General features: G+C 56.8%; 4 protein-coding genes across 4 annotated transcripts; 2 read left to right on the top strand and 2 right to left on the bottom strand.

Moving 5' to 3' along the window:
* Nucleotides 1-582: 582 nt before the first annotated feature.
* VOLCADRAFT_96838 (uncharacterized protein) lies at nucleotides 583-3300 on the bottom strand (the record flags this gene model as incomplete). Its single annotated transcript, XM_002955873.1, has 4 exons — nucleotides 583-1257; nucleotides 1767-1825; nucleotides 2351-2726; nucleotides 2872-3300. The coding sequence occupies 4 exons, from the start codon at nucleotides 3298-3300 to the stop codon at nucleotides 583-585; spliced, it is 1539 nt and encodes a 512-aa protein (XP_002955919.1).
* A 634-nt stretch (nucleotides 3301-3934) lies between these two features.
* On the bottom strand, nucleotides 3935-8734 carry VOLCADRAFT_121470 (uncharacterized protein; the record flags this gene model as incomplete). The annotated part of the gene is made up of 8 exons (XM_002955874.1): nucleotides 3935-4596; nucleotides 4940-5029; nucleotides 5226-5332; nucleotides 5664-5746; nucleotides 6441-6520; nucleotides 7833-7889; nucleotides 8190-8293; nucleotides 8704-8734. The coding sequence occupies 8 exons, from the start codon at nucleotides 8732-8734 to the stop codon at nucleotides 4303-4305; spliced, it is 846 nt and encodes a 281-aa protein (XP_002955920.1). The 3' UTR covers nucleotides 3935-4302.
* A 1461-nt stretch (nucleotides 8735-10195) lies between these two features.
* VOLCADRAFT_66369 (uncharacterized protein) lies at nucleotides 10196-10525 on the top strand (the record flags this gene model as incomplete). The annotated part of the gene is made up of 1 exon (XM_002955812.1): nucleotides 10196-10525. A coding segment is annotated over one exon (330 nt), but the record flags the coding sequence as incomplete, so codon positions are not given.
* A 9117-nt stretch (nucleotides 10526-19642) lies between these two features.
* On the top strand, nucleotides 19643-23074 carry VOLCADRAFT_66373 (fatty acid desaturase, delta-12; the record flags this gene model as incomplete). Its single annotated transcript, XM_002955813.1, has 8 exons — nucleotides 19643-19771; nucleotides 19888-19958; nucleotides 20254-20430; nucleotides 20666-20786; nucleotides 20924-21018; nucleotides 21304-21490; nucleotides 22132-22347; nucleotides 22949-23074. 8 exons carry the CDS (start codon nucleotides 19643-19645, stop codon nucleotides 23072-23074), a joined length of 1122 nt encoding a protein of 373 aa, XP_002955859.1.

A 23074-nucleotide genomic window follows, 5' to 3' on the forward strand; every position in this document is an offset into this window, starting at 1 on the left:
AAGAGCACCAAGATTCGGAGCTTGCCATCATTCGCAGAAGACCGCCAGAGTGTTTTAAACGCTTAACTAATGCTACATTCAAATTTCTACTGTCGCACAGTTGATATCGACCGTATGCAAACGACACAATAGTGCACGGCACGGTACTGAGACGTGACACGGCTTTGTACCCAACAGCGGACAGCTTCCCGGGCGCCTGCAGTATTCTCTTGGGCGCCATCTGCTCGATAGCTCGCAGCGCGTAGAATATAATAGCTGCGACGCGGCACCAGAAGGCACCGCAAGAAGATATGTCGGCGCCTCTAGACATGCACGTCGATATACATCATAACATAGAGACACTAAAACACTAAAAACTAATTTTATAATAACAAACGAGACAGTTATAAACAATAATTCAGTTACTTTACACAACAGTCAACACGCCTTAGCACGACCAGAGCACTTCCACGGCCATGGCCGCCAAAGCCGTCGACACACACACAGGCGACCCGAAACCAGCTTCGGCAGCTCGCTCAACACGGCTGCAGCGACCATAGCGCCACCAAGCACGCCCTATCGGCAACTTTGGCCTAGCTACGCCTAGCACTGGACCTCAGGCACCATGGCCATCACAGCTACAGGGGCTACCAAAGGATCATGCTCCAACAGCAACCGTTGTGCGCCGCCGTTGCCCATCGCCGAACCGCCGCCGCCGCCCCTCACGGCCTGCTGCTCAGGTCTCCTGCCAATCCTCCTGCTGACCCGAAACTGCACCTGTCCCACCTGCTGCTGCTGCTGCTGCTGCTGCGCAACCCACTGCGGCGAATCCGCGCACCCCGCCACCGCCAGAGGCTTCGTCCCACACGGTGAGCCCTCCGCGCCAAAGCCCTCCGGATAGTCATCGCCTGCGCTGCCGTCCTGCGCCGTTCTCCAGAGCGCCGACGACGACCCGTGGGTCACGGATGCCGCCGACGCCGACGCCACCAACGGCATCATGACGGATCGGTCCAACGGCTGAGCAGACATGAGCAAGGACGCCACAGGAAGCGGCGCTTGGTGGCGGCTGACGGGGGCAGCGGAACGGCTGTGAGTGGATGAGACGGCCACCGATGCCTTAGCCAGGCCGCCCAGCTCATCCTTGGCTGCCGCCAGCAGCCGCCGGCGCTCAAGCCTAGCGCCCATGGCCTGCCCCGCTATGGCCGAGCAGATGGTGAAGAGGATGGCGTACTTTGGCATAATGACCGCCTTCCGCAGCATTGCAATGAAGGGAATGGTCTGTGGCGGAGTCACATAGGTAATATTATAGGGGGGACATGAAACATGAGGAACTGGGGCGAAAGAGCACTGGGGTAGTCTGTGAAATATGCGGCGCGAATCACCGGATGCACTGCGGTCTAGCCTGCATGGCGGACGCCATCAGCACACAAGACGAAAGAGAGCAGGCACGGCAGAGCACACAAGCGGCAGAACGTCATTAGTTTAGAAACAGCTTGATATGTCGAGATGGCGTGACACAACACGCCAAAAGGAAAAAGAGAAGGTTGCTTTATAAATGGCAACTGGAACATTAAATAGTGCCCAAGGTTATTTAGCAGGACTAGACTCCAACGACTGTTGAATGACCAATCAACAAGAAACGAACAGCAGCTCTGCCTCAACTGTCATCCCAAAGACTCTACAGGGCAAAACAGCCGTGACATCCGCGACAGCTGGCAGCTGACAAAGGACCTCTCCTCACATCCACATTCGCGCCACCGGAGCAACATTGCTGTGGGAAGACTTACCGCGTGAACCGCAATGAACCATTGTGATGAAAACTTCTCCGTGTGCTCCCTCCACATGCCTGGAAGGCATCGGGGGACGGGAACGGGGCGCGGAGAAAGACGAACCACAGACGAGTAAATGAAATAAAAAGCGTTTAATTATTTTTTTCCAAATAAGCCGATACCAGGGATAAGACTGATACTCCAGGAATCGGCGGCGGGAACTGGGGGGAAACGAGGGACTCAGAGGGGTGCGGTGCGCAGGTGGAAACTCGAAATGGTGCAGCAGCAAGATGACCTCCTCGTCGTTAGCCGGGGATGTCAATGTTACACAAGGATGCCTGCTTCCGTTGTTTGCCACCGCGGGAGAGTTAGCCACTTAGGCGAGGGAATACACAGAAAAAGCTGCTTCGCGGCATCTGACCTCTGCTACGCCATATGGCTCATTTGCAGACCTGGCTGTGACAGCCCTGCGCTATCATACCGGGGACTAAACCTGGACCTTATCAAATCCAACCAAATCGTATTCCCGCGGTCTTCCCAGGGTTTCTATCGTTAGCCCCTTTTTCCAGGCCTGCCATGTTCTGCTCCACCACGAAACGCACCGCAAGGCACATTGAGCACAGCGGTAGTCATAGCGACTGCCAGGAGCTTGATGGGAAGCGCCTGCGGCCGAAGCTCGCGGACGGGGCGCGTTGCTGCTAGCGCAGCACGCATCTTGACAATCGGCTCCGGGCAGGATAAATGGCCATGCTTGTTGAAGACAACGCCGGCTAAAGGGCCCAGAGCTCTTCGCAATGGGCACTTGCCTCCACCTGTCGTGCCGGCGCCGTGCGCGCTGGCTGAACCCGGGCCTCCCAGCCCGGGACCTGAAAGCCCTCCGTACTGGTTTCCTCTGGGCTGCTGCGGCTGTTGAGGTGGCTTGCGCTGCTGGGCCCGATGTTGATTTAGGTGCTTCTGAAACAGGTGATGAATATTGAACTGTAGGGCAAGCAGGGACGACCGTGGAATCAGGGTATATATTTTGTAAGCCCGGGCACTCAAGGTTAAGCAAGAACGTGATCATATAAGCAATCACACGCCGACACTAAGTGCCGGTACCAAACATGACAAGTACACTCCTTACCCAATTGCTGCCCCAGGACATAGACATCGAGGCAAAAGGAGCAGCCGCAAAAAGAGGAGCGTCGAAACTGGAAGTGTCGCTAGTGGGCACCCCAGCCGAGAAAGGGCACCGAGGCCTCTCAGGCTCAGCAGGCGCAATAGGCTGCTCCATAGGGTACAGAACTTTTTGCTCCGCCACAGAAAGATGGGGCAAAGGAAGAACGCCATTCTGCCCGTGAAAGAGCGCTAACGTCCTAGTAAAGTCACTACCATCGTCATCCTCTGTGAGCACGGGACGGTGCGCGCTACCATGCCCACTGGGGCAGGTCGACTTGCAAGCAAGGCTAGTGGCATACTCTGTGCCATGAGTCTGAGCAATGTTGTGTAAGAAGGGACACTTTTTCATCGCATCGCCCAGTGCATCAGCACCAGGAAAACAAAAGGGCGCCATTTCGTTAGGTCACTTGCAGAACCCCCTAGAATGCTTCTCATGACTTATTGTCAGTCTCCTTCATGTGTCCTTTCGTAGGTTTGCGGCAGACTCGTACATCGTACATTACATTGTATTTATGGCAGCTCTCAAGGCTCTCAAATCATTGGACTCTCTATCGATAATTTCTCCATATAAATGTGCAGTTTTGGGGCGGTTGCGCTGTGTTTGTCATGGATGACGTGCAACGTCCGACCTGTGACGCTGCAAACGGTGTCACTCGAACGCTAGCATCTAGGGATGGTCCCCGGGCTGAAGGCATAATGCCCCACCAAAGCTTACGTGTAAGGGCTATGAGGGTCTAGAATTTCCATAGGCGCACGGTTTGCAAATTTCCTAATTGATTATAGAATTTTAAGGGAAATTTACCGAATTAGCTTTCCGTGGATGCGTCCGTGCGAGACATTTCATACACCGTTCCAGCACACTGACAGCAGAACGCAACACTGTCTATGCTCCGATTCGCAGAATGATGAATTGACTGCAGGATTCGGAGAAGGCCAATGCTCGGGAATGCTTTAACGAGATGTGCTGTGCTATATTGCCATCTTGCTTGCGCCAAGATAGGTTTTCCTTTACGTCATGTTTCAGGGTACCAGAAGCCAGGTCCTTAGAAGGAAATTTAGCGGGTTTGGCGGGGGGTAAAGAGCGCTCTGCCCGTTCTCGCGGCGGCTTGGTCTACCGCCTTGCCTGCACCTCTTCCAAACGAACTCGACAAAAGCCGCCGTGGTTAAGCCCCCCACCTCCCTTGCCGACCGCTTTATTCCCCAACCTCCCTGGACCTCTGTCCCACTTGCCACATTCGCCTCTACCTTGCCACATTCGCCCCTATCTAAGCCTCTAGACCACTATCACCCGGCCAGAGTTTATACTATCCGGTACCTCACCCCTTGTAAACTGCTCCTGCCTAAATCCAACGCGCCCTTGCGTAGGCTCCTGCCCGCCCCCTCGTTACCCCCCTAGCTAGAAATCCTCTGTCCCGCAGCCACCACCGCCAGCCGCCTCCGCAGCCAAGTTAGATCGCAGGTAATCCACAAACATGCGACGGGCTGCGGCTGCGTCATGCAGGCGAGCAAACGTAATCTTGGTGGCGAGCTTGAGGAAGGCGCGTTTGTGGCGGCGCAGCTCCGCTAGCGTCAAGGCGCGACGGAGCTCAAGCTCCATGGGTGGACCACTGGTGCCCCCACCGAAGCGCACCACCTCGGCGGCGCCGCCGGCTGCTGCGGCCTGTGCGTCCATGATGGTGTTGATTACCTCCTGAATGTGTGATGGGTGGAGGCGAAATGGGGAGGAGCCCGAAATTAGAAACATCAGTTGTACACTGCGTACTCCTGGCCGACTATGGCAGGAGGTCATCCTCTCCGACTGGTTGGTTATGCTTTCTTCACATCCGCCGCAGCAATCTTTCCTTGGCGTCAGCTTCACTCGCTCGTGGTTCGTCTTTCCCCTCTCCCATGTTGTCCCCAAAACGAAGAGACAACAGATACAAAAAGAGCGTGAAAAAAATCCTAAACCTAAAACGATCGCTCAACTACAGTTGCTGAAAACGTAGCCGCCCTCCTGAGTCGCCATCCCTGGCCCCTGCTATCCCACCACACACCTGGGCCGCCTGGTCTATTTCATGCAGAGTGTTGGTGGCCAGTAGTGCGGGGTTGGAGGTCGCCATAGTGGGGGTCAGGTCGCGGGCAACCTAAGGGAGGGAGGCGGTGTGGGTCGGGTGGAGAGGGGTTTCAGGGAGCAGGGTTGTGGGGAGGTGCCAGAAAGGGCTTTCAGAGGGTAGCATGCATGCACGCAGAAGGCAAAAGTACGGGAAGAGAAAAAAATCGGGACGGGAAAAGGACGGAGGACACAGAGGGTGATACTCCCACGACTTTCCGGTGCCTTACCCGAGCCTGGTGGTTGGTCTGTTCCTCCGTCATCGCGCGTACGACAGCTGCCAGCACATCCGCCTCAGCCTCACCGCCCTCGCCGCAGCTGCTGCAGCCGGTGCCGGCTGTCGCGGAATGGAGGAGACCCCAGCGGCGACGAGGAAAGAGAGCCACGAGAAACGGCGGATGTTTGGTACAGGAGGGTGTGTGGGTAAATGGATGGAGACTTGGGCGTTCAACGGGTCCTCCTTAGCTCATAGTGGATGCCAACGTCTTCACCTTACGGCAGCCTCTCTGAACCCCAAACCTGATGGCCTCTTGCCCAAACCCAGTACCCTCCTTCCTGTAACCATGATGCCCCTTCGCCAGTAAAACATCAAACACCCAGAGAACCACCTGGGCCCCCCCTTAGCCCCCACTTCCTTGTCCCTCACCTTCCGCCCCGACCCCACACACCTGCCGGGTGCAATGTGAACAGTGGGGCATCCCAACGATTCCGTGAGTCTGGCCGCTCGAAGCGCCCGGCTAGGTCGTCAAAGCTGGAAAAGAAGAAAAGGCGGGATAAGGGAGTCCAAAGGGCGGCGGCGTGAAGAGGTTTGCGAAGGTACGCCTACATCCCAAATGCTGACATGCTGTTGTGCCAGCCACGGCTTTCCAACCACCAGGACGGCAACGTCCTGTGCCCTGCGGCCCGCTGAGCCTTGAGTCCCAGGACCTCACATGGGAATGACCTTACCCGCAATCTCTTCCATCATTACACGGCCTGGCTGTCCTTTTATCTGTTCCCTGCTGCCACCATCGCCGCACCGACCAGTGCTTTAATCTCCTTTTCCTAACACACCATCTCCATTTTCCTGCCTGCCCCCCCCAGCCAGCCTTCTGCTGCGGCGGATGGGCGGGCCCCTCCCCTTGCCATCCACTCTTCCTACCCCTCCTTATCACCCTGATCCCACGCTTACATCTCGTATTCTTCTTCTATACCTCCCAAGATGCAGAGGACAGCTACTGGCACACAACGCGCAAACATGTCTGTAAATTTCAGACAGCTGCGTCATTGCCTTTGCCTTGGAGCCTTGGGCAGTTTGCGGCTTTGGACAGCAGTCCGGCATTTGTTTTTTGGACAGCAGCCCTTCTTGACTTTTAAGATGCATGCCTTCGCCCTCTACGTTTCCCTCCAGCACACTACGTTTCCCTCCAGCGCACAACGACTCCGCCGCCAACAACGTCACCTACATCTCCTGGCGATATCGCTCCGATTCGGGTCGCGCCGCGTTCCAGGCGCTGCACGTGGCCACATCCGTGTCGACATGTACCTTGCGGCGGTGCGAGGTCGGCGGGTTGGTAGCGGTGGCGGAGGTGGGTTGATGGTGGTGGTTGTGCTGATGATGAAAATGATGTTGAAGATGGGTCGGTCTATCTGCGGCCGGGAGCGCGCAGCAGCACAGGGACAAGAGTGGAGCAGGCGGAAAAGGCACGGGTGCTTGCATTGGGGTGCCGGCTACATGCTCGAAGACAAAAATCGGAAGTTTGAAAAAAAAAGACTAATAAGCGAGAACGATATGTCGAGAATGAACATCGAGTGAGGATGCTGTCGGGTGTTGAGATGAGCAGATGGAGATACGTCACAAGGCTGCGTCCAAGGGAAAACGACACGGGATTGGGAAAAGGGCACAAGGCCCTCAACCCTCAGACGGACCCGCACTAATCAAGCGGCAACCCAGCCGACGGGATTTCTTGGCATGGCACGATCAAAGAGCCAATATGTCCCATGGTCCAAAAGCAAGGAGGAATTCAGGTGAGGAGGTGGCAGCGCGGCAGGCACGGGCTTGGCATTTAGGACGCCCAGACGTCCATCGCGCCTCGGTGCAGCGGCTTCTCAAGCGCATGTTCCCGCGCCCGTAAATGGAACCGTGCCAGTTCATAACAATATTAGTTACTGCATATAAATTTTACGTACCATTGTATTTATGTACTGTTATTAAGTTACTTAATTTAATCTCTTCCCCCATCCATGCCAGAGCCACCCCATTCGTGTCGTTCACGTCTGGGTCCATGCAGGCATGTCGGTATCTGAACTGAATAGGAGCATGTCCAAGTAGTAAGGGAGCAGGGCTGGAGCGGATTGCTCTCACACCGGGGCTGTGCTGCCTTGGCCATTGAATCAGAGGTGCTCATGTGTTTCAGATTCAGACAGGAAAGGGGAAGTTAATTAACGGCCTAATGGCCGTGCGCGTGCCGTGCGTACCTGCAGGCTTTGTGGCTGCGGAGTAATCGAGAACAAGCTGCATGGCTTTTGCAAATGCCCAGCCTATGGCCTTCCAGATACATATGAGGGGGCCATTGGCTTCCGGAGGCGCGAAATGCTTAGTACTATTAACGCAGATGCCCATAGCCCATAGCTGTGGCTACTTTTTTCTCGGAGTCTGGGTCGGCTTTTATAGACGCCCCCTGCATTTGTGCGGAACTTGCAACTTGTCTGGGTCCCTGTCTCACGTCCAGGAAACAGCGGAGCCACTCTCCCCGCTCCACCATGCGTTCGTCTCCGTTTTTCACCGTCCTGTCCCGGACGCCCTCTCCTTTCCCCAAATCCCCTTTCCTCGTACAATACTTCCAAGCACGTCTCACCATGCAATACCTCGTCCCCGCCGCTCTCGCGACGCACCACAGCTCGTACCGGTATCCCTAGGTGCAGGACAGGGTTGCAGGGCAGGGGACAGGGGACAGGACAAGGAAGATGAGCGGAACCGGAGGGCAATGGGACGGATTTCGGGAAGAAGGCGGGCGGAGGGCCGTCCCGTGTTGGGCAGGCTGGGAATTACATGCAAAAGTCAAAGAAACAACTGCAGGAGGCAGGGCGCGGCAGGGTGTAGTATCAAGGTTTTAAGTTACTCAACGATCCATCAAGTGTTGAATGTGCGAACAAAACCATGAAAACCCTTAGTCATGAGCCCTACAGCAAGCGCCTACGGCAGTCTTCCCCACCTTAATGTTATTAATCGAGTCCAAGATGGTGACGCTCTTACGCCCCACGAGCCGTTCCACCTGCGATTTTAACTTGGCCCGAGTGTTCTTCTCGTTGACAACACCTGTACGGGAAAGAGCGAGAGGGGATAGGGCTGGGGTTAAGGATGGCGGAAAACTGCAAACCCAGGTTCAGGAGGGTTGCGTGGGTTTTACGCGCCCTTAGGCCCTTCGCGGCGGGACCGGTAATCCTCAGGCATTGGAGGTGCGTGGGTGCGTGCGTTTCAAGGAAAAAGCACCCCAGAGGATGGGACGAGGAGCGAGGATGGGACATTCATGGGGGAAAAGGGTGGAAAGGGGTGGAAAGTCAAGTCTATGGAGGGAAAGGGTGGAAAGTCAAGTCTAGAAGCCACGCGGCCACAATGGCGATGAAGGGGAACTGAGTAAAACTGATGAAATTGAGGCGACGGGGAAGCACCTCGCAGAGAGCACCGCACGAAGGGAGTAGTAGAGGTAGGGGAGAACCATGCCCCACGGGTAGGATACCCGGGGGGAAGACAGGTCATGGATTTACTACATGGGAAGAAAGACGCCGAACTAGGGACAAGTAATGCCGCGGCGACCGCGGATTTCGGCGTGGAATAGATGCTTCTACAGGATCGGCCACCCATACGGAGTTGTTTGGCAGGCTTTAAGGGTATTACGCTTCGCATATAGTCTTGCCTTGCCTTCTCCCTCCTCCTTTGTCCGAAGCTGGCATAAATTGCCTCTGCCAGCCTAGGGCTGTTGCCGTCCCCGTCCTTCCATATGCTGCGTAAAGCGGTTCCCGCCACCCAGGGGGCCAACCCCACACCCGCTCCCACAATTAAGGTGCTTCCGAGCTATTGAAACATAAAAACATGACAAGAACATGCTGATCCTTGCAACGCGGAGCCGCCATATATGCTCATGCCTTGCCTGTGTACGCCGCATTTCGGTCCAGATGCAAAGAAGGCTCATCCACTAGCTCCACGGGAAGACCAACTTCTTGGAATAAGGGAAGCAGCTTAGCAACTGTGCTGCTCTTGCCGGAGCACGGCTGCCCACAGACAACAACTAGGGGCATCTGGAGTGTTCAGACAACTGCCAGTGTTACCCCTACAGGGCGCGTATTGCATAGGAGAGTGCAAACATAAAGAGAAGTGTAACTGTCTAAGCAAAATGACATTACGGGCAACGGCGTAGCTTTCTTTCTATCCTGGGTACGGCTTGCTTGACCGACGGGGACCGAGCGGCTCGCCGAATTGGCCTGTTGCCAAGCTGAAGTAAACAAACATCTTTAGGCAGAAATGCATCCGTGTATGTGTGGACGCTCCGTCCTGAGTAGTCAAGTCTCCGAGGCCTGATCTACGAAGATGCTTGACACTTTTTTCAACTTCTTACCTTTACTATTTTGACGAGACCAGGCGGCTTAGCTACGTGCTGAAAAGTTTGAATTTGGTTGTCAGCTCGGACTTGGTGTGCGGCATCTGCTTTTCAGCCTCAGAAGGTCGCACTGTATCAGGGTTCAGGCGTTTGGCGTGGTAAGCAACCAGCAGTTAGGGTTGCTCTGGCCATAAACGCTCGGTGGAAGTGCAGTGCGTCTCCGGCGGACTGCGCCTGCGTCAACCCCGCCATTTCCGCTTTGTCAACGCCGGGGGCGACTCAGCTCCATAAGCGTTGCTGGTTTCCAGGCATTTAGGGTGACACTGGGGACCTCTGGGAGCTCCCGCAGCCCCGCAAGGCCATGGGGTAGTGGGCTAGCCGCTGAGCGCGGCGCATCTTGTCCTTACGTTCAGCGCTCCTGAAGTGCTGGCGTGGCTTCCAGGAAGACTGGCAAATATAGCAGTTACAGCTTTCACCGCTGCTCATTTTCCAGACCAGTCTGCTGTTGGCGACTTCCGTGAGCTCTTGTCCCGGAGCTCGGCCAGCCTGGCAGCTTTTTAGCAAGGGAGAAGCCCGTTACCATGCAGCAGCGGACAACGGGCAGCCTCGATACCCCAGGCGCAATGCCTGACCCGTTCAAGCAGCCGACGGAGTACTTGCTGGCTTTTCTCAACCGCATCGCCATGCTGGACAAGGAGGGCTTCTTTCAGCGACCAGTCCGCGAAGAGGAGGCGCCAAATTATTACAGCATAATTAAGCAGCCAATGTGCTTCGCTGATATGCGTGAGAAGATTGCCGCTGGTTTATACCAGACGTGGCGGCAGCTGCGGGATGACTTCAACCTCATCCATGAGAACGCTCGCCGGTTCAACTCAAACAAAACGCTTGTGCATAGGGCAGCGTTAAACTTACAGAAAAATGGTAACAAAGTCTTGGCTAACTATGAGCTGGAAGTCCGCAAAGCTATTGCGGTGCTGCACCCGCTCGGAGCCCAACAGGCTGCAGGGCAGGCTGCGGGGGCCCAGGCCCCGGCTTCCAGCGCGTCGGCAACAGTTACTGAAGGACGCATGGACATCGCCACGTCTCCGATAGGCACCGCAACTGTATCCGGTCTTCTGCAAGCGCCAGAGCAGAACGGCGAAGGGATGGGTTTGGACGCTGCCGTTCCGCGAACCAGCATGTCCGGACCACCGTCACCAGAGGGCGGTGTTGACGGGGCCGGCTTGCCGATGACCGGGTCGGGTCCTACGACAGGCAAGGCGCGACAGCCCTTCCCTGCCATATTGCTTCCGCCGGCGCCACGTGATCCGCTAGTCGGCTACATATCCGATGAAGATGATCAGCCTTTGCTGGTTGTGGGTACGGATGCTGCGGCCGCGACAGCGGCTGCAGCGGCCAGCCGAAGCCTGCCGGGGCTGGGACCCTCGCACGCACTGCCGTTGGACGCGCTTCTCTCGCAGCTACGGACAGCCGCCGTACGTATCCCATATTCTTGTCCTAAGAGACAGAAAGGAGATGGGCGAGGGGGCGGCGGCGGTGGTGCTTCAAGTGCGGAAGGCGCTGCGCAGGGAGCTGCGGGACAAAGCACGATCCCTGTACCCAGCCAGGAGTGGCGGCAGGCACGCCGGCCTGTAGAGCTCAGAGCTCGTTGGTTAGAGCTGCGGATGCGGGAGCTCCGGAGCCAGCAGGAGCGATTACAGACCCAGATCAATTGGCTGCAGCAGCGGAAGGCAGCGGGGGAGGAGGGCATCGTCGGCAATGCGCTTAATGCGGGGTTGGGCCGGCCCGCAGTGGGGTTGCTTGCGGCGGCAGCCGGCCTGGCAGCTGCACCGTGCGGCGCGGAGCGGGAAGCGCTGGTCTCTGCAGCAGGAGAGTTCATGTCTGCAGGCCGCGTATCTAGCTCTCTCTACTTCCGGCTCCGCCCGTCGACGCAAGGCCCAGCTGCGGCCGCCTCTCCGCTGGTCAATGACGTCTCGACGCCGGTGGCTCAAACGGACGCTCCTGCTGACCCACCCCAGGCGGCCGGCCCCAATGCCGCCGTCCGTTGTGACTCCGACCGCCAGCTGCATGCTTCAGGTTCCGGTGTTTCAGATTCGGGCGCTTCAGGGCGCTCTGAGGAGCTCTGCCGCACGATGCCGCCACCCAAGCCGCCGTCGCAGCCTGGGCAGCCCCAGGCAGCCTCACTCAGGCAGTCACAGTCGCAGCAGGGTCCCGGGCGACCAGCAGTGCAGCCGCTACCGCTGCTACCGCAGCAGCTGCCGCCCTGTGACGAAGGGGAGTCAGACAAGATGCTGTCAGGCGCAATCTTCGCGTCCCTGGAGCTATTGGAGCAGAGGCTTTCAGTCGTGCGAGCGCGGCTGCAGGATACGTACAAGTTTGACCCCACTAGGCTGGCCGTGGGCCGGACGCACGGGCCTTGTGCCAGCCGTGTCCCCAGCTACCAACTTGCAAGCTCGGGTTCGTTGGCAACGGCAGGAGCGCCAGGAACACAGATGCTGCCTTCTGGGCCCTTGGCCGGCCACGAAGCTGTCAAGCGGCAGTCCAGCGGCCAGGGCCGGCGGCCGGGTAGCCTGACGGTCCTGACGCGCTTTGACTCGATGGGCCTGCCCAGCTGCAAGAGCACTGGCACCGGAGGCAAACGAAAACGCAGCGAGGTGGAGCTGCTGGCTGGCGACATAGGCACGCCATTGGCGTCGTATGGTCGTACGTCGCTGGACCGGAGCGCGGTACGTCAGGGAACATGGGCCAGGCTAGATGGCCGATACGGTGGCCAGGGTATTTACTGCGAGCTTAGCGGGAGAGAGATGAAAAGCAGGTGGAGCGGACAGCAGAAGCGGTTATGTAACAGTGGGATCGTTGAGAGGTAGCGCTGAATCCACCAGCTCCGTCTCGTGTGTTGCCGCTTCACGGCTTATGAATCCTTTATGAAAGGCGGTTGCTGTGACCTAGAAGGAGGTAGTGCTAGCACTGCGTATGTGCCGTATGCTTTATGCCACTGTTTTGCTCAAACCATGCTCATGTCCCTTATCATGTCCTGTCGTGGTTCACGCTGCGCAGTCCGTGACCGCCATTGTCATTCCGCCTGTCCGTGAGTTGGGCCCGGATGAGTTCCGTGCGCGCATCGTGGCGGCAACCACTTGGTCTCAGCACTACCATACGACAGGTAAGTTCTCTGCATGTGGAGCCGTTGCGGCAAAAAATACAAAGGCGGGCGTAGACATTACCCAGCCTCGAAATGAGTCGGTTGTAAAATGTGGTAGGGACAGCGGTCAGCTACGCCGCACATCCAGACCTGGTTGACTGGCGGAGCCTAGGTTAACTACATTAGTTACAACGGAGTTGTGTTTTGATGCGCAATGCATGCTCTACGGCGAGGACTTATCTTGGGATGCTGACTGGGGCTGTACTCCGGCGGAGGGAAGACAGGCTTAAAACTAGCATTCTGTGACCGAGAGCGTGCATTAGCCCCTGGCATTGTCGCTTTAGAAGGCTACGGATAATGCTTGCTGGATTGCATTGTGAAGCGCCCTATCTGCTGGATCCGGCGTGCAGGTCCCGCTGCGCTCGATACGGTCCCTCCGGAGATCCAGGTAGTCCTGCGAAAGCGACGCCGAAGGGGCCTATGCGCGTCTGGCGAGGAGTACGACGAGGACATGGGCATGGGGCCCGGCGCCGGTCGCGGTGTGCTGAGCACGTCGGACGATGAGGGAGGGGCGGTAGTCGGGGGTGGCGTGGGCGGGGGAGCTGCTGCTATCATGGGGGCCTACAGCGACAGCGGTGCTGGCGACGACGAGGGGTCCAGCAGCAGCAGTGAAGACACCAGCGACGAGGCCTATGCGGCGCGGCACCGTATTATGGAAGAGGAAGAGCATCGGCGTTATGCGGCGGTAGTCGCAGGTGCGTACGGCGCTGCGTGCGGATGCGTGGCACCAGTCTGTTCATGGCCTTGGCGAGAGCAGGCGAAGCAGGGTTCTCAGGGATAGTTAGGGTGCGTACGGCGCGGGTGTACGACCATCTGAGCCCATTATAGCTGTACTGTGCTGTGTATGTGGTGTCGGGTACTACCCCTTCTGGTCACACGTGCATAACAAGCACACACCGCGGTCAGACCAGCGGGAACCATGTCCGGAAAACGATGGTTTCACCGCACAATCATCTTGCTGGGCTTTGCTCCGCGGCATATATCAAACTTGCTGCTTGCGCCATGCACTTGCAGAGGGCCAGCGGCGCCGTAACAAGGGAGGCAGCAATGCCTCAGGCGGCCAGCAGAACCAGGCTAACATGGCCGGTGGTGGGGCAGCGGCCAGCCAGGCAAAGGAGCGTGCTAAGGTTGGCAACAAGACCCCGCGCTATAGCAGCAGCTTTAAACTTAAAGAAGGGCTGACGCTTGTATCACCAGAGTTGCAGGTAGACGGCCCGGACAGCGCGCCACCGTCCGCAACGTACGGCCACTACCAACCGTACCAACCGTATCAACCGCCAATGGTGGGTATTACGGCGATGCCGCCCACACCCGGCTCGACGGCGAGCGTTCCGGTACTGTCCCAGCCTGTCATCGTGCAACAGGCCGTCGCGCAGCGCACATCGTCGCCCCCTACTGTACTGCAGCCGTCGCCATCCGGCGCGCAAGGCCAAGCGCTGCAGCGGCCACCATCTCTGCCGATGACGACGGCGATGACGACTGCTGCACCTCTGCCACCAGCAGCAGCTCCAGTGTCGGTGTCACCGGCCGCACCGTCAGGAAGGCCTCCGTTGCCACAAGCACAGTCGCAAGTCCCACTCGAACAGGTATCACAACCGCTACCGTCGCTGCAGCACAAGCAGCCTTCTGGTCCGCAAGCTTCGTCGGTACAAACCCCACAGCAAGCGGTCCCGCCGGTAGAGGGCAGGACAGCAGCTGCTGATATTGCTGCTGCAGAGCTGCCGATTACTTTACATTGCCCATCGAAGGCAAAGCCGCAGGAGCTGACGCCCTCGGTACCGGTGCTTGCGCCGACTGAGGCACGGGAGCAACAAGGCCATTCATCACAGCAGCAGCAGCAGCAGCCGGGGTCCTTGGAAATGCAGTCGGCAGATGCGCAGGAGCAACTACCACCACCTGCCGTTGGTGGCCAGCTGGAAGTAGCGCCAAGCGTCCAAGGACTTCAGCAGCAACCGCAGCAGCAAGAAGGCCAACCCCAAACGCAAGTCGGGCAACAACAGCAGTCGCTGGCAGAAAAGCCAAAGCAGCCGTCTGGGCCAAATGCCGCGGAGCCCCAATCCTCCGCCGCAATTGTTACAAAGGCATCTGTAGAGTCCTCCGCAAAACTTACCAGCAAAACGGAGGAAGCGGTTGCGACGGCTGCGGCAGGCTTATCGGTGGAAGCTCCGCCGACTGAATCTGCAGTGGTCCAGACGGCAAATGCCGGGGGATCGGGCGCTGCAGAGCAAACAGCACAAGAGTCAACTGCGAATCGCAGTGATCATCCGCTGCCAAACGCTGCTGCAGGACAGCTGCAGCGTGGCGCCACTAAGCAGGACTCCACTCCCGCGACTGCCGCCTCTACCACCGCCGGTAACGGTGGCGCTGCTAACCTGGCTGCCGCGACCGGGGCAGCTGCAACTGCTGCTGCAGCCACGACGGAAGCACAAACGATTGCGACGGGGACATCTGGGGCAGTTCCGGCTGCCGTGGCGGCTTTAACAAGCCAAGCGCAGCCACTTGCAATGTCCGTTGGTGCGTCGTCAGGCGCTGGACCTGCGCTGCTCAGCAACTCGGCGGCGGCAGCCATGCTTGCCCAGTCCCCGGCGATGTCGATGCAGTTCCTGACAAGTATGCAAGGTCTGGGTGGCGGTGCAGGCACCGGTGGGTCCAACAATGCGCTCACGGCCGCTGCGACTTCCATCCTGCTCGCTGCTGCCGCTGCAGCATCGGCAGGTGGCCAGAACGCCGCTAACAACCTCATGGGCAACGCGCGGACCAGTGCATTGCAGCAATTGGCGGCTGGCACACCTGCGGCGCAGGTGTTTGCCAACGCGGCGGCCGCTGCGGCAGCGGCAGCGGCTGCTGGTGGATCCGTTGGCGGCCTGGCGCAGCAGGGCAAGCAACAACCGCCACTGTTCTCAACTGCTGCTGCGGCCGCTGCAGCCGCCGCGTCCTCGCGCGGCATACCATTAGCTAGCGCCTTGCAAAGTCAGGCAACGGGCGGTATTGGGGGCCTCGGAGGTCTTGGTGGCATTGGCGGCCTGCCCGCTGCCTTCCAATCGCTCCAGGGCTTCCCGCAGTCGTTGGCGGGCTTTAACCTGAACCTTGCGGCGGGCGGCGGCGTTGGGCTCGGCCTGCAGACGTGTCAGCGGCTGACGGACGGGCTGGCCGGCATGGGCATTATGGCGCAGGGGCCGCACCACCTGCAGGCGCACCACCACCTGCACGGCGTGCAGCTGCCCGCGGCGGCTCAACCGCGGCAGACGCAAACGCAGGGTCAGGGGCAACAGCAAGCAGGCCAAGCGGAGGGTGGCCGCGGCGCGGGCCGCGGTCGCCGCGCCAGCCGGACTACAGTCATGGAGGAGGAAGATGAGGACTGGGAGGATGATGACGACGAAGAGGAGGAAGCCGCTAGCCCCAGTGCCCGGACGCGAAGGTCCGCAAGGGCGGCGCGACGAGGGAGCAACGGCGTACGGGGTTTGGATAATCATGGGAATGGGGGACCGGAAGGTGCTACACGCCAGCCGCGGCGCCGGGCGGCCAAGGGCGCGCATAATTGGGCGGTACTGCTGGCGAGCGAGAGCAGCGAGGAGGAAGATGGGGATGAGGAGTGGGGGGCACGTAACGGTCGAAGGGCCCAGGAAGGTGGGGGCCGGGGGCGCGGCCGCGGCCGTCGATCAGCTGGCTAGGCTGGTGGTTAGGGGACGCTTCGCGATGATGCAGTGCTGTTGGTGTGGTCTGACCTCGAAAATCTAACCGTGTCATTGGGTTGGAAGGGCGATGGGAAAGGAAAGCCGAGTGATTACAGGCGGCGACGGTTTCTGTCTCCTTGGGCTGACGGGTGCTGGGGGGTCATGCCTTGTTCCGAGTCAGTTCGGGGAGAGTGTGAGAAGCCTGAGACCCAGGCCGGGGTGAGCCTTTGTGGCGGGCAGCTACGAAACAGGCTGGAGGCTACATTTGGGTGACACTGCTGCGTTGCTACGGTGTGCTTTGCGTTGCTCGCTGCAACTGTTCAATGAAGAAGCTTTGTTTTAAAACATATGAGGCCGGCTGTTGCCTGATTCGCCGTCATGGTGCCTTGATTGTCATTTGGCTTGTTCGACGTTGTGGCGATGGGGTTTTTACGTAGGTTGTTGCTGTGGACGTATTTCTTGGTCCCTCTTCGCGAGCTAATTTTGCTTTGGTGGTCTGTGTGATAAGTTTGACCGCATTCTCACGTGAAAGCCGTTTTGACCAGTTGGTCGGGGCTGGGGTGCGTGCTTGGGTTGTGTGTATCTGGTACCATGACTTGGGTGGGTGTTGATATGCTAGTGTGGCGTCACACCGGGGCGAGCGCTCGGGACCGGATACTGTCTTGTCACATGCATGTGTGTGTGTGCGTTACATGGTCGTGGGGCTGCGTACCCCGTACCTGCAAACCGCCCAATACGAGCCGAGGGCTCAAGGGCTGCCAGATCGCCTTTAAGCACTATTCTACCTCCCACTCCAGACAAAGCAAGTGATAAGGGAGACTAACGACCAAAGCGAACGATAGAGTTGCGGTGGGACCACATACGCTCCAGCATCTTTGCCAGGCGTTCAGGTTCCCACATCATAGTGTCTTTCATATCCTCAAAGCGTGGGAAATCCATATCAGATTCGCCGTACACCGGACAGTCCAACAAGACATGCTTCTCATCTTCAATTTGGCTATCAGTGCCGCAGCAGGGCCATACCAGCTCCTCCCTAGGTACATAACGCCGCCCCTTGCGTTCTCTGTTCGCCGCCAACGTCCAACAGCAAGGCCTAAACTGCATCAGCTTACAATTCGCTGAACGCGGGATAAGTGTTGTAACATGCGGGAGCACCTCCTTCCTGCCCGCTTACTCATCCGCCAGACCCATCCAATGCTTATACTTTACCGTGTGGATTCCCGGGTGCTTATGGGTACGTGTACACGTCTGAGTGGACATCTAGATGCGTACGATTCCAACCGCTCATCAACCGATCCTTGAACTCCGATACCACACCTTCCGGCAATGGCCTATTAATCAGCCATTCCACTTGTTCATCTGCCTCTTGCAGCGCCTCTTTCCATACGTCATGCCCAAGAAAATTCAGAAAACGGAGGAGTGGTGACCCCATTCCGCCCCCTTCGGAGTTAAGAGCCTCTGCGATCTCCTGTCGCAAAACTTGGTGTGCCACAGACCCACGCTGTCAACAGACTCGGTTCCAAAACGTCACAATCTGCTTGAAAACGTGGTTAGTGTAGAGGAAGCCGTGACAATTCAGCGAACAGGAGGCGGCGCACTGGTCTGTCAGCTCCAACACTTTGACGCATGAACGATGCCTGGAGCTGCACCGCTCCACCTTTCAGACATGCCTCGAAGGGCCCCTCAGCAAGGTTACTCGGATGACTTCGCCTCTGAGCCTGTCCAAGACTTCAACCAATATAAGCAAAACCCCCACACTTGACAACCGTACAACAGTATTGCTCGTACCTGAGTATCAAAACACCTCATCCTCACATCCATGGTGAACAACTTAGCTTATCCAATGTTGTACTCAGCACGAACATAGCTGCCCTAGCTATGTCGTACAACTGCTGGCGGCCGGCACGAAACGACCGTTCTGGTCCATACACTATACCCAGATATTGCGCACCCTTCTTAGCTGGTACGGCACCACCAGCCATCCTGAGCTCACAACACGATGCTTGAGCACCACTCCTTGCGTCGCTGTCACTCGCAAAAACGAGGTCGCACCCCAAATTATTTACAAAACATGTCCACGATTTTGAGCAGCTCCTGTGTCGTTGCCAGGAGGCTAACGTCATCGGCATAGAGGAGGATGGACACTCGCTCATTGCAAACCTTCGGTGCATCCCCTGGCCGGGCCCCCGCGGTGTTAACACCCTCATGCATATTGATGTCATCGGCAAGGGCTTAAATGAAAAGTCCAAACAACTCAATTGACAGCGGACAGCCTTGTTTCACTGAACCCTCTTTGGGCTCAAATTCGCCCCCAGTCCTGCCATTCGTCTTGATGACCATTGTAAAACCTTGTCGTCGCCCTATTTATGGCCCCTCCACATGACTGATGGGACCGAAGGCCCCCGAGTGATGGTTGGTGAGCCGTCTTATTGACTGCTCACCGACGCAAGTACGGCAAAGCGCAACAGGTAAAGCGTGGGCCCGATCGCGAGTACAGAATTACAAAGGCGAACGATAACAAATAGGCGAATGAGAGCAATGTAACGGCTCATGCTCGTTACAGGTCGAGTGAAGGTGTGGGCGAGGGGACTGTATGAGAACGAGGTTGGCTTGGACAGCAACCCTCGTAACGCACGCAACTCAATGCAACGCAACCCTCGTAACGCACGCAACTCAATGCAACGCACGCAACGCTTGCCCCCCCTTCTATCTGACACTTCAGCATGACGAAGACACGCTAGCTGTTTGCTTTGAGAGATAAAACGGTGTAAAGCATAACGCAACCGATTACCAGAGCCAAATCCTTAACCGCTTCAGAACTGTTACTTACTAGATGCGAATTTGATGCAAAATTGGCATCACAAGAGAGGCTGTTGAGGCCGTGCAGAGGGGAAATGAGTTGACAAGGGTTAACGCCCGTACGAGAAATGGCCGCATGAGGTCGTTGCCCGATTTGCTATCCCAGGCCTACAAAGGTGTTTTATGTTATTTGCTTTGATCACAGAGCTGTGCTACGGAGTTCTGATCATTTGGAAGGCAGTAACATTATAGATTGATTAGCCCGGTATACCCCCCATTACGGGCTGTCAGAGGAAGCACATTTTTAGATCGATTAACGAGCTCTGTATTGTTTCAAAATGGGGGTCATTAAGCGAAGGGGAGCCGCTCCGACAACGCCCCCTGATCCCTCGCCGATGAAGGACGGCAGCTTACGTAGGGAAAGGTATCCTTCGAGCAAGCCTGAGTTCTCCCTTGGTGAAATCCGCAAGGCCATTCCGGCGCACTGCTTCAAGAGGTCTGCAGCCAAGAGCCTGAGCTACTTGGTCAGTAAAGGCGGAGTACTTTAGGTCTTCTTTTCACTCGTTTTCCATTGCTACTGAAAGCAAGCGGCTCCTACTGCGCCACAAAACCATAAAATCGAGCTGCTTGTACGGTGCAGGTCGTCGATGTGCTGCTTTGCGGCCTGATGGCTTACGCATCGAACTGGATCGATCATCCAGCTGTCCCAAGGTGTGCCCTTTCTCCATAAGTACATAGTTGGTAATCAACACGCACTGCTGGACGTAAGGCCTGGGTTGTATCCCAAAAGAATGGTTACACCTACGCAGAGGTTGATATAGTGAGGGCGGGGCTAGCCACCGTCTCTCAGGAAGCCCGCCAACCTCTCTTTCCGCCAGCAATGCCTTAAATGAGTCCCGGACCTTTTCTTACCTCTGAAGTATGGACGCAATTTTTGTGCGTAACACGTTGAAGTGGGTATAATCAACTTGCGGACTCCATGTTCAATTTCTTTTGCCCGTGCTAGGTGGCTAGCATACGGTCTTCTGTGGCCTACCTACTGGTTCTGGCAGGGGGCTGTGGCCACCGGCATCTGGGTCATCGCGCACGAATGCGGCCACGGTGCTTTCTCTGATTCGGAAACCCTCAACGACGCCGTCGGTCTAGTCTTCCATTCGCTACTGCTGGTGCCCTACTACAGCTGGTAAGAGGAGGGGGATTTATGAGGGATGTACAACGGGGGCCCCGCTGCAGATACAGTGGCAGCCATCAAGTGCCTAAGCTTTAGGAAGGACTGTATTGCGGACACCGCAGGATTTCCCGGATCCTTGGCCTTAATGGCCAGATGGGTCCTTCCCCCCAGACTACCCACGCTGCAGTGCTAACGTCGCCGCCGTCCCCCGTCGCCATGTCCCAATGTCGCTGGGTAATGTAAACAGGAAACATTCCCACCGGCGCCACCACCAGCACACGGGTAGTACCGATCTCGACGAGGTGTTCGTCCCAACCATCAAGCCGCCGGGCAGCGAGGTACGTCGGAAGAAGGACAAGCAATGGTTGGTTATGGCATGAAGTCGGGCTGCCTGGCTTTTGGGGAGGTTCTGCCAGAATTCCATCCTTGTCGCCCCCCTCACCCTCTTAAGTGCTATTTCACATGTCATACCTTTCCCTTTCGACAGGTTCCCTGGTACCAGAAGAACCCCATCTACAAGGTGGGTCACATCTTCGTGCAGCAGGTGCTAGGCTGGCCACTCTACCTGCTGTTCAATGTGTCGGGACACTACTACGACCGGTGAGCTGTGGGTGAATGGGTAACGGAACAGTTGGAGTGAAGAAGGGGGAAGTTATTGGTGGGAAGACCTGGAGAGGGGGTAGCAGGGGGAAGGGAAGGGGGAAAGGCGAGGGGGCAGCTGGAGGGTTTGTGAGAGTAAGGGGAGGTAGGTGGCGCTGGAGTACTAGTACTATACGATGAGTGAATGCAAGAAAAGGTCACCTCATCAAATCATTTTTATTCTTTGCTATATTATCCCAGCAATTTGGAATGTTTTTGATATGTGATGCGAATGTCCTTCCGCAGCTGGGCAAATCACTTCGACCCTTCCTCGCCCATCTTCACCACCAAGCGCGAACGAATGGAAGTTATCATCAGTGATATTGCGCTGGTGGCCGTGATTGGCGGCTTGGGAGCTCTATCGCGCGCCTTTGGGTTCCTGTGGCTTCTGAAGACCTACCTCATTCCCTACCTAGTCGTGAACCACTGGTTGGTGAGTTCGTACAGCCGTTGCACGTAATGCCGTACCTGGGTGCCGTACACGGAAGCTGTCCAAAACATGAAGCGGGGCCAGACGACAAGGGTGTTCATAGCTGTGTAGTGGGGGTGAGGAACTCACCCGAAATGACACATGCCAGCCTCCTTTTACTTTTTTTTGTTTCCTGAACCCATCCCCACGTTTGACTCCAATTTCATTACATAACTGCTTTCGTCTCATATTGCACCAAATGACTTTAAAGTGTGGCGGCTGAGATCCGAGGGGATTTGGAGGACCTGAAAAGCTTAAACATAATGCATAAAGCAGCCTTAGCAGGGGATAAAACTATACGGGTCGATAACCGTCGTGTGAAGAAAAGAATAAAGGTATCCTATCCTAAATCACAATTGCACGTCATGGCTTAGGTTATCTCAGCCATCCTCATCACCCCCACGTAATCGTGAAGGAGCGCGAAGGAGAGTGGGTATATGTTGCTTCCACCTTAATGGACTTTGTGAATTCTGCGAATCTTGGTCCCGCGAATCCGCGTTGAGCCTTTACATTTTCTTTTCCCGGTGCATGTGAGCTCTCCTACAACAAGCCGCCGTGAAAATCCATCCGCGTGCGCAAATCCTCAACTCCGTTATTCCCTCCAGGTTATGATCACTTTCCTGCAACACACGCACCCTAAACTGCCCCACTACGGCGAGGGTGAGTGGGACTGGCTTCGAGGTGCCATGGCCACCGTTGACCGTTCGTACGGCATTCTGGATCACGTGTTTCACCACATTGGCGACACCCACGTGGCGCATCACCTGTTCTCGTACATGCCACACTACCATGCCCAGGAGGCAACCCAGGCGATCAAAAAGGTGCGTGTGGGTCTGCAGAGCTGCGATGAGGGAAATGCCGTTGATGGTATGCGAACAAAACGTTACCGCGCGTGTACCACCATCGGCATTCCCCTCGAGCGAATTAGTCCTCCGTAGTCTACGACGACGTGTATAAAGGATGCTGCAACAATGGAGTGATGACAAGAGCCCGGTGATTGTGTGTTTGTGTTTGTGTCTGTCGAAGCGCATTGTATGCTGGACCCGTGACGCGAGCTGCGTCGAAAAGCCCTTGTGGATGCAAATAAGTACCTTGTGACGGCATCTCCGCGCAGCTGAGCGCATACAATGCAATACGCCGTATCGAATTATGATAGCACGAGTTTTTGACCAAAGCGATTCGCCACTGTTTTGGTTTTACGTCGGTCATATGCTTATGCCACGTAATCTTTGCTGACGACGGGAAAGGTTCAACTCAAGTTATTGTGGGAAGCAGCTATTGCGATGCGAAGCCATCGGCCGTTGGTTGCCTCGCGTCAAGGCAACATGTCATCAGCCAACCCATGCCGTCACAGTCGTGCCGTACACTACATTTGCTGCTGCCCTCACCACTGCCGCCTCCGCCTGCTGCTGCTGTCCTCAGGTTTTGGGCGATTATTATGCATATGACAATCGCAATGTGTTCCGCGCGCTGTGGGAGGAGCTGGGCTCGTGCACGTGGGTGACTCCGGATGAGAGTGGCCCCGAGAAGGTCTACTGGTACCGCTGA

The sequence above is a fragment of the Volvox carteri genome (genome assembly GCF_000143455.1).
Source record: "Volvox carteri f. nagariensis unplaced genomic scaffold VOLCAscaffold_55, whole genome shotgun sequence".
In the NCBI taxonomy this organism is placed as follows: Eukaryota; Viridiplantae; Chlorophyta; class Chlorophyceae; order Chlamydomonadales; family Volvocaceae; genus Volvox; species Volvox carteri.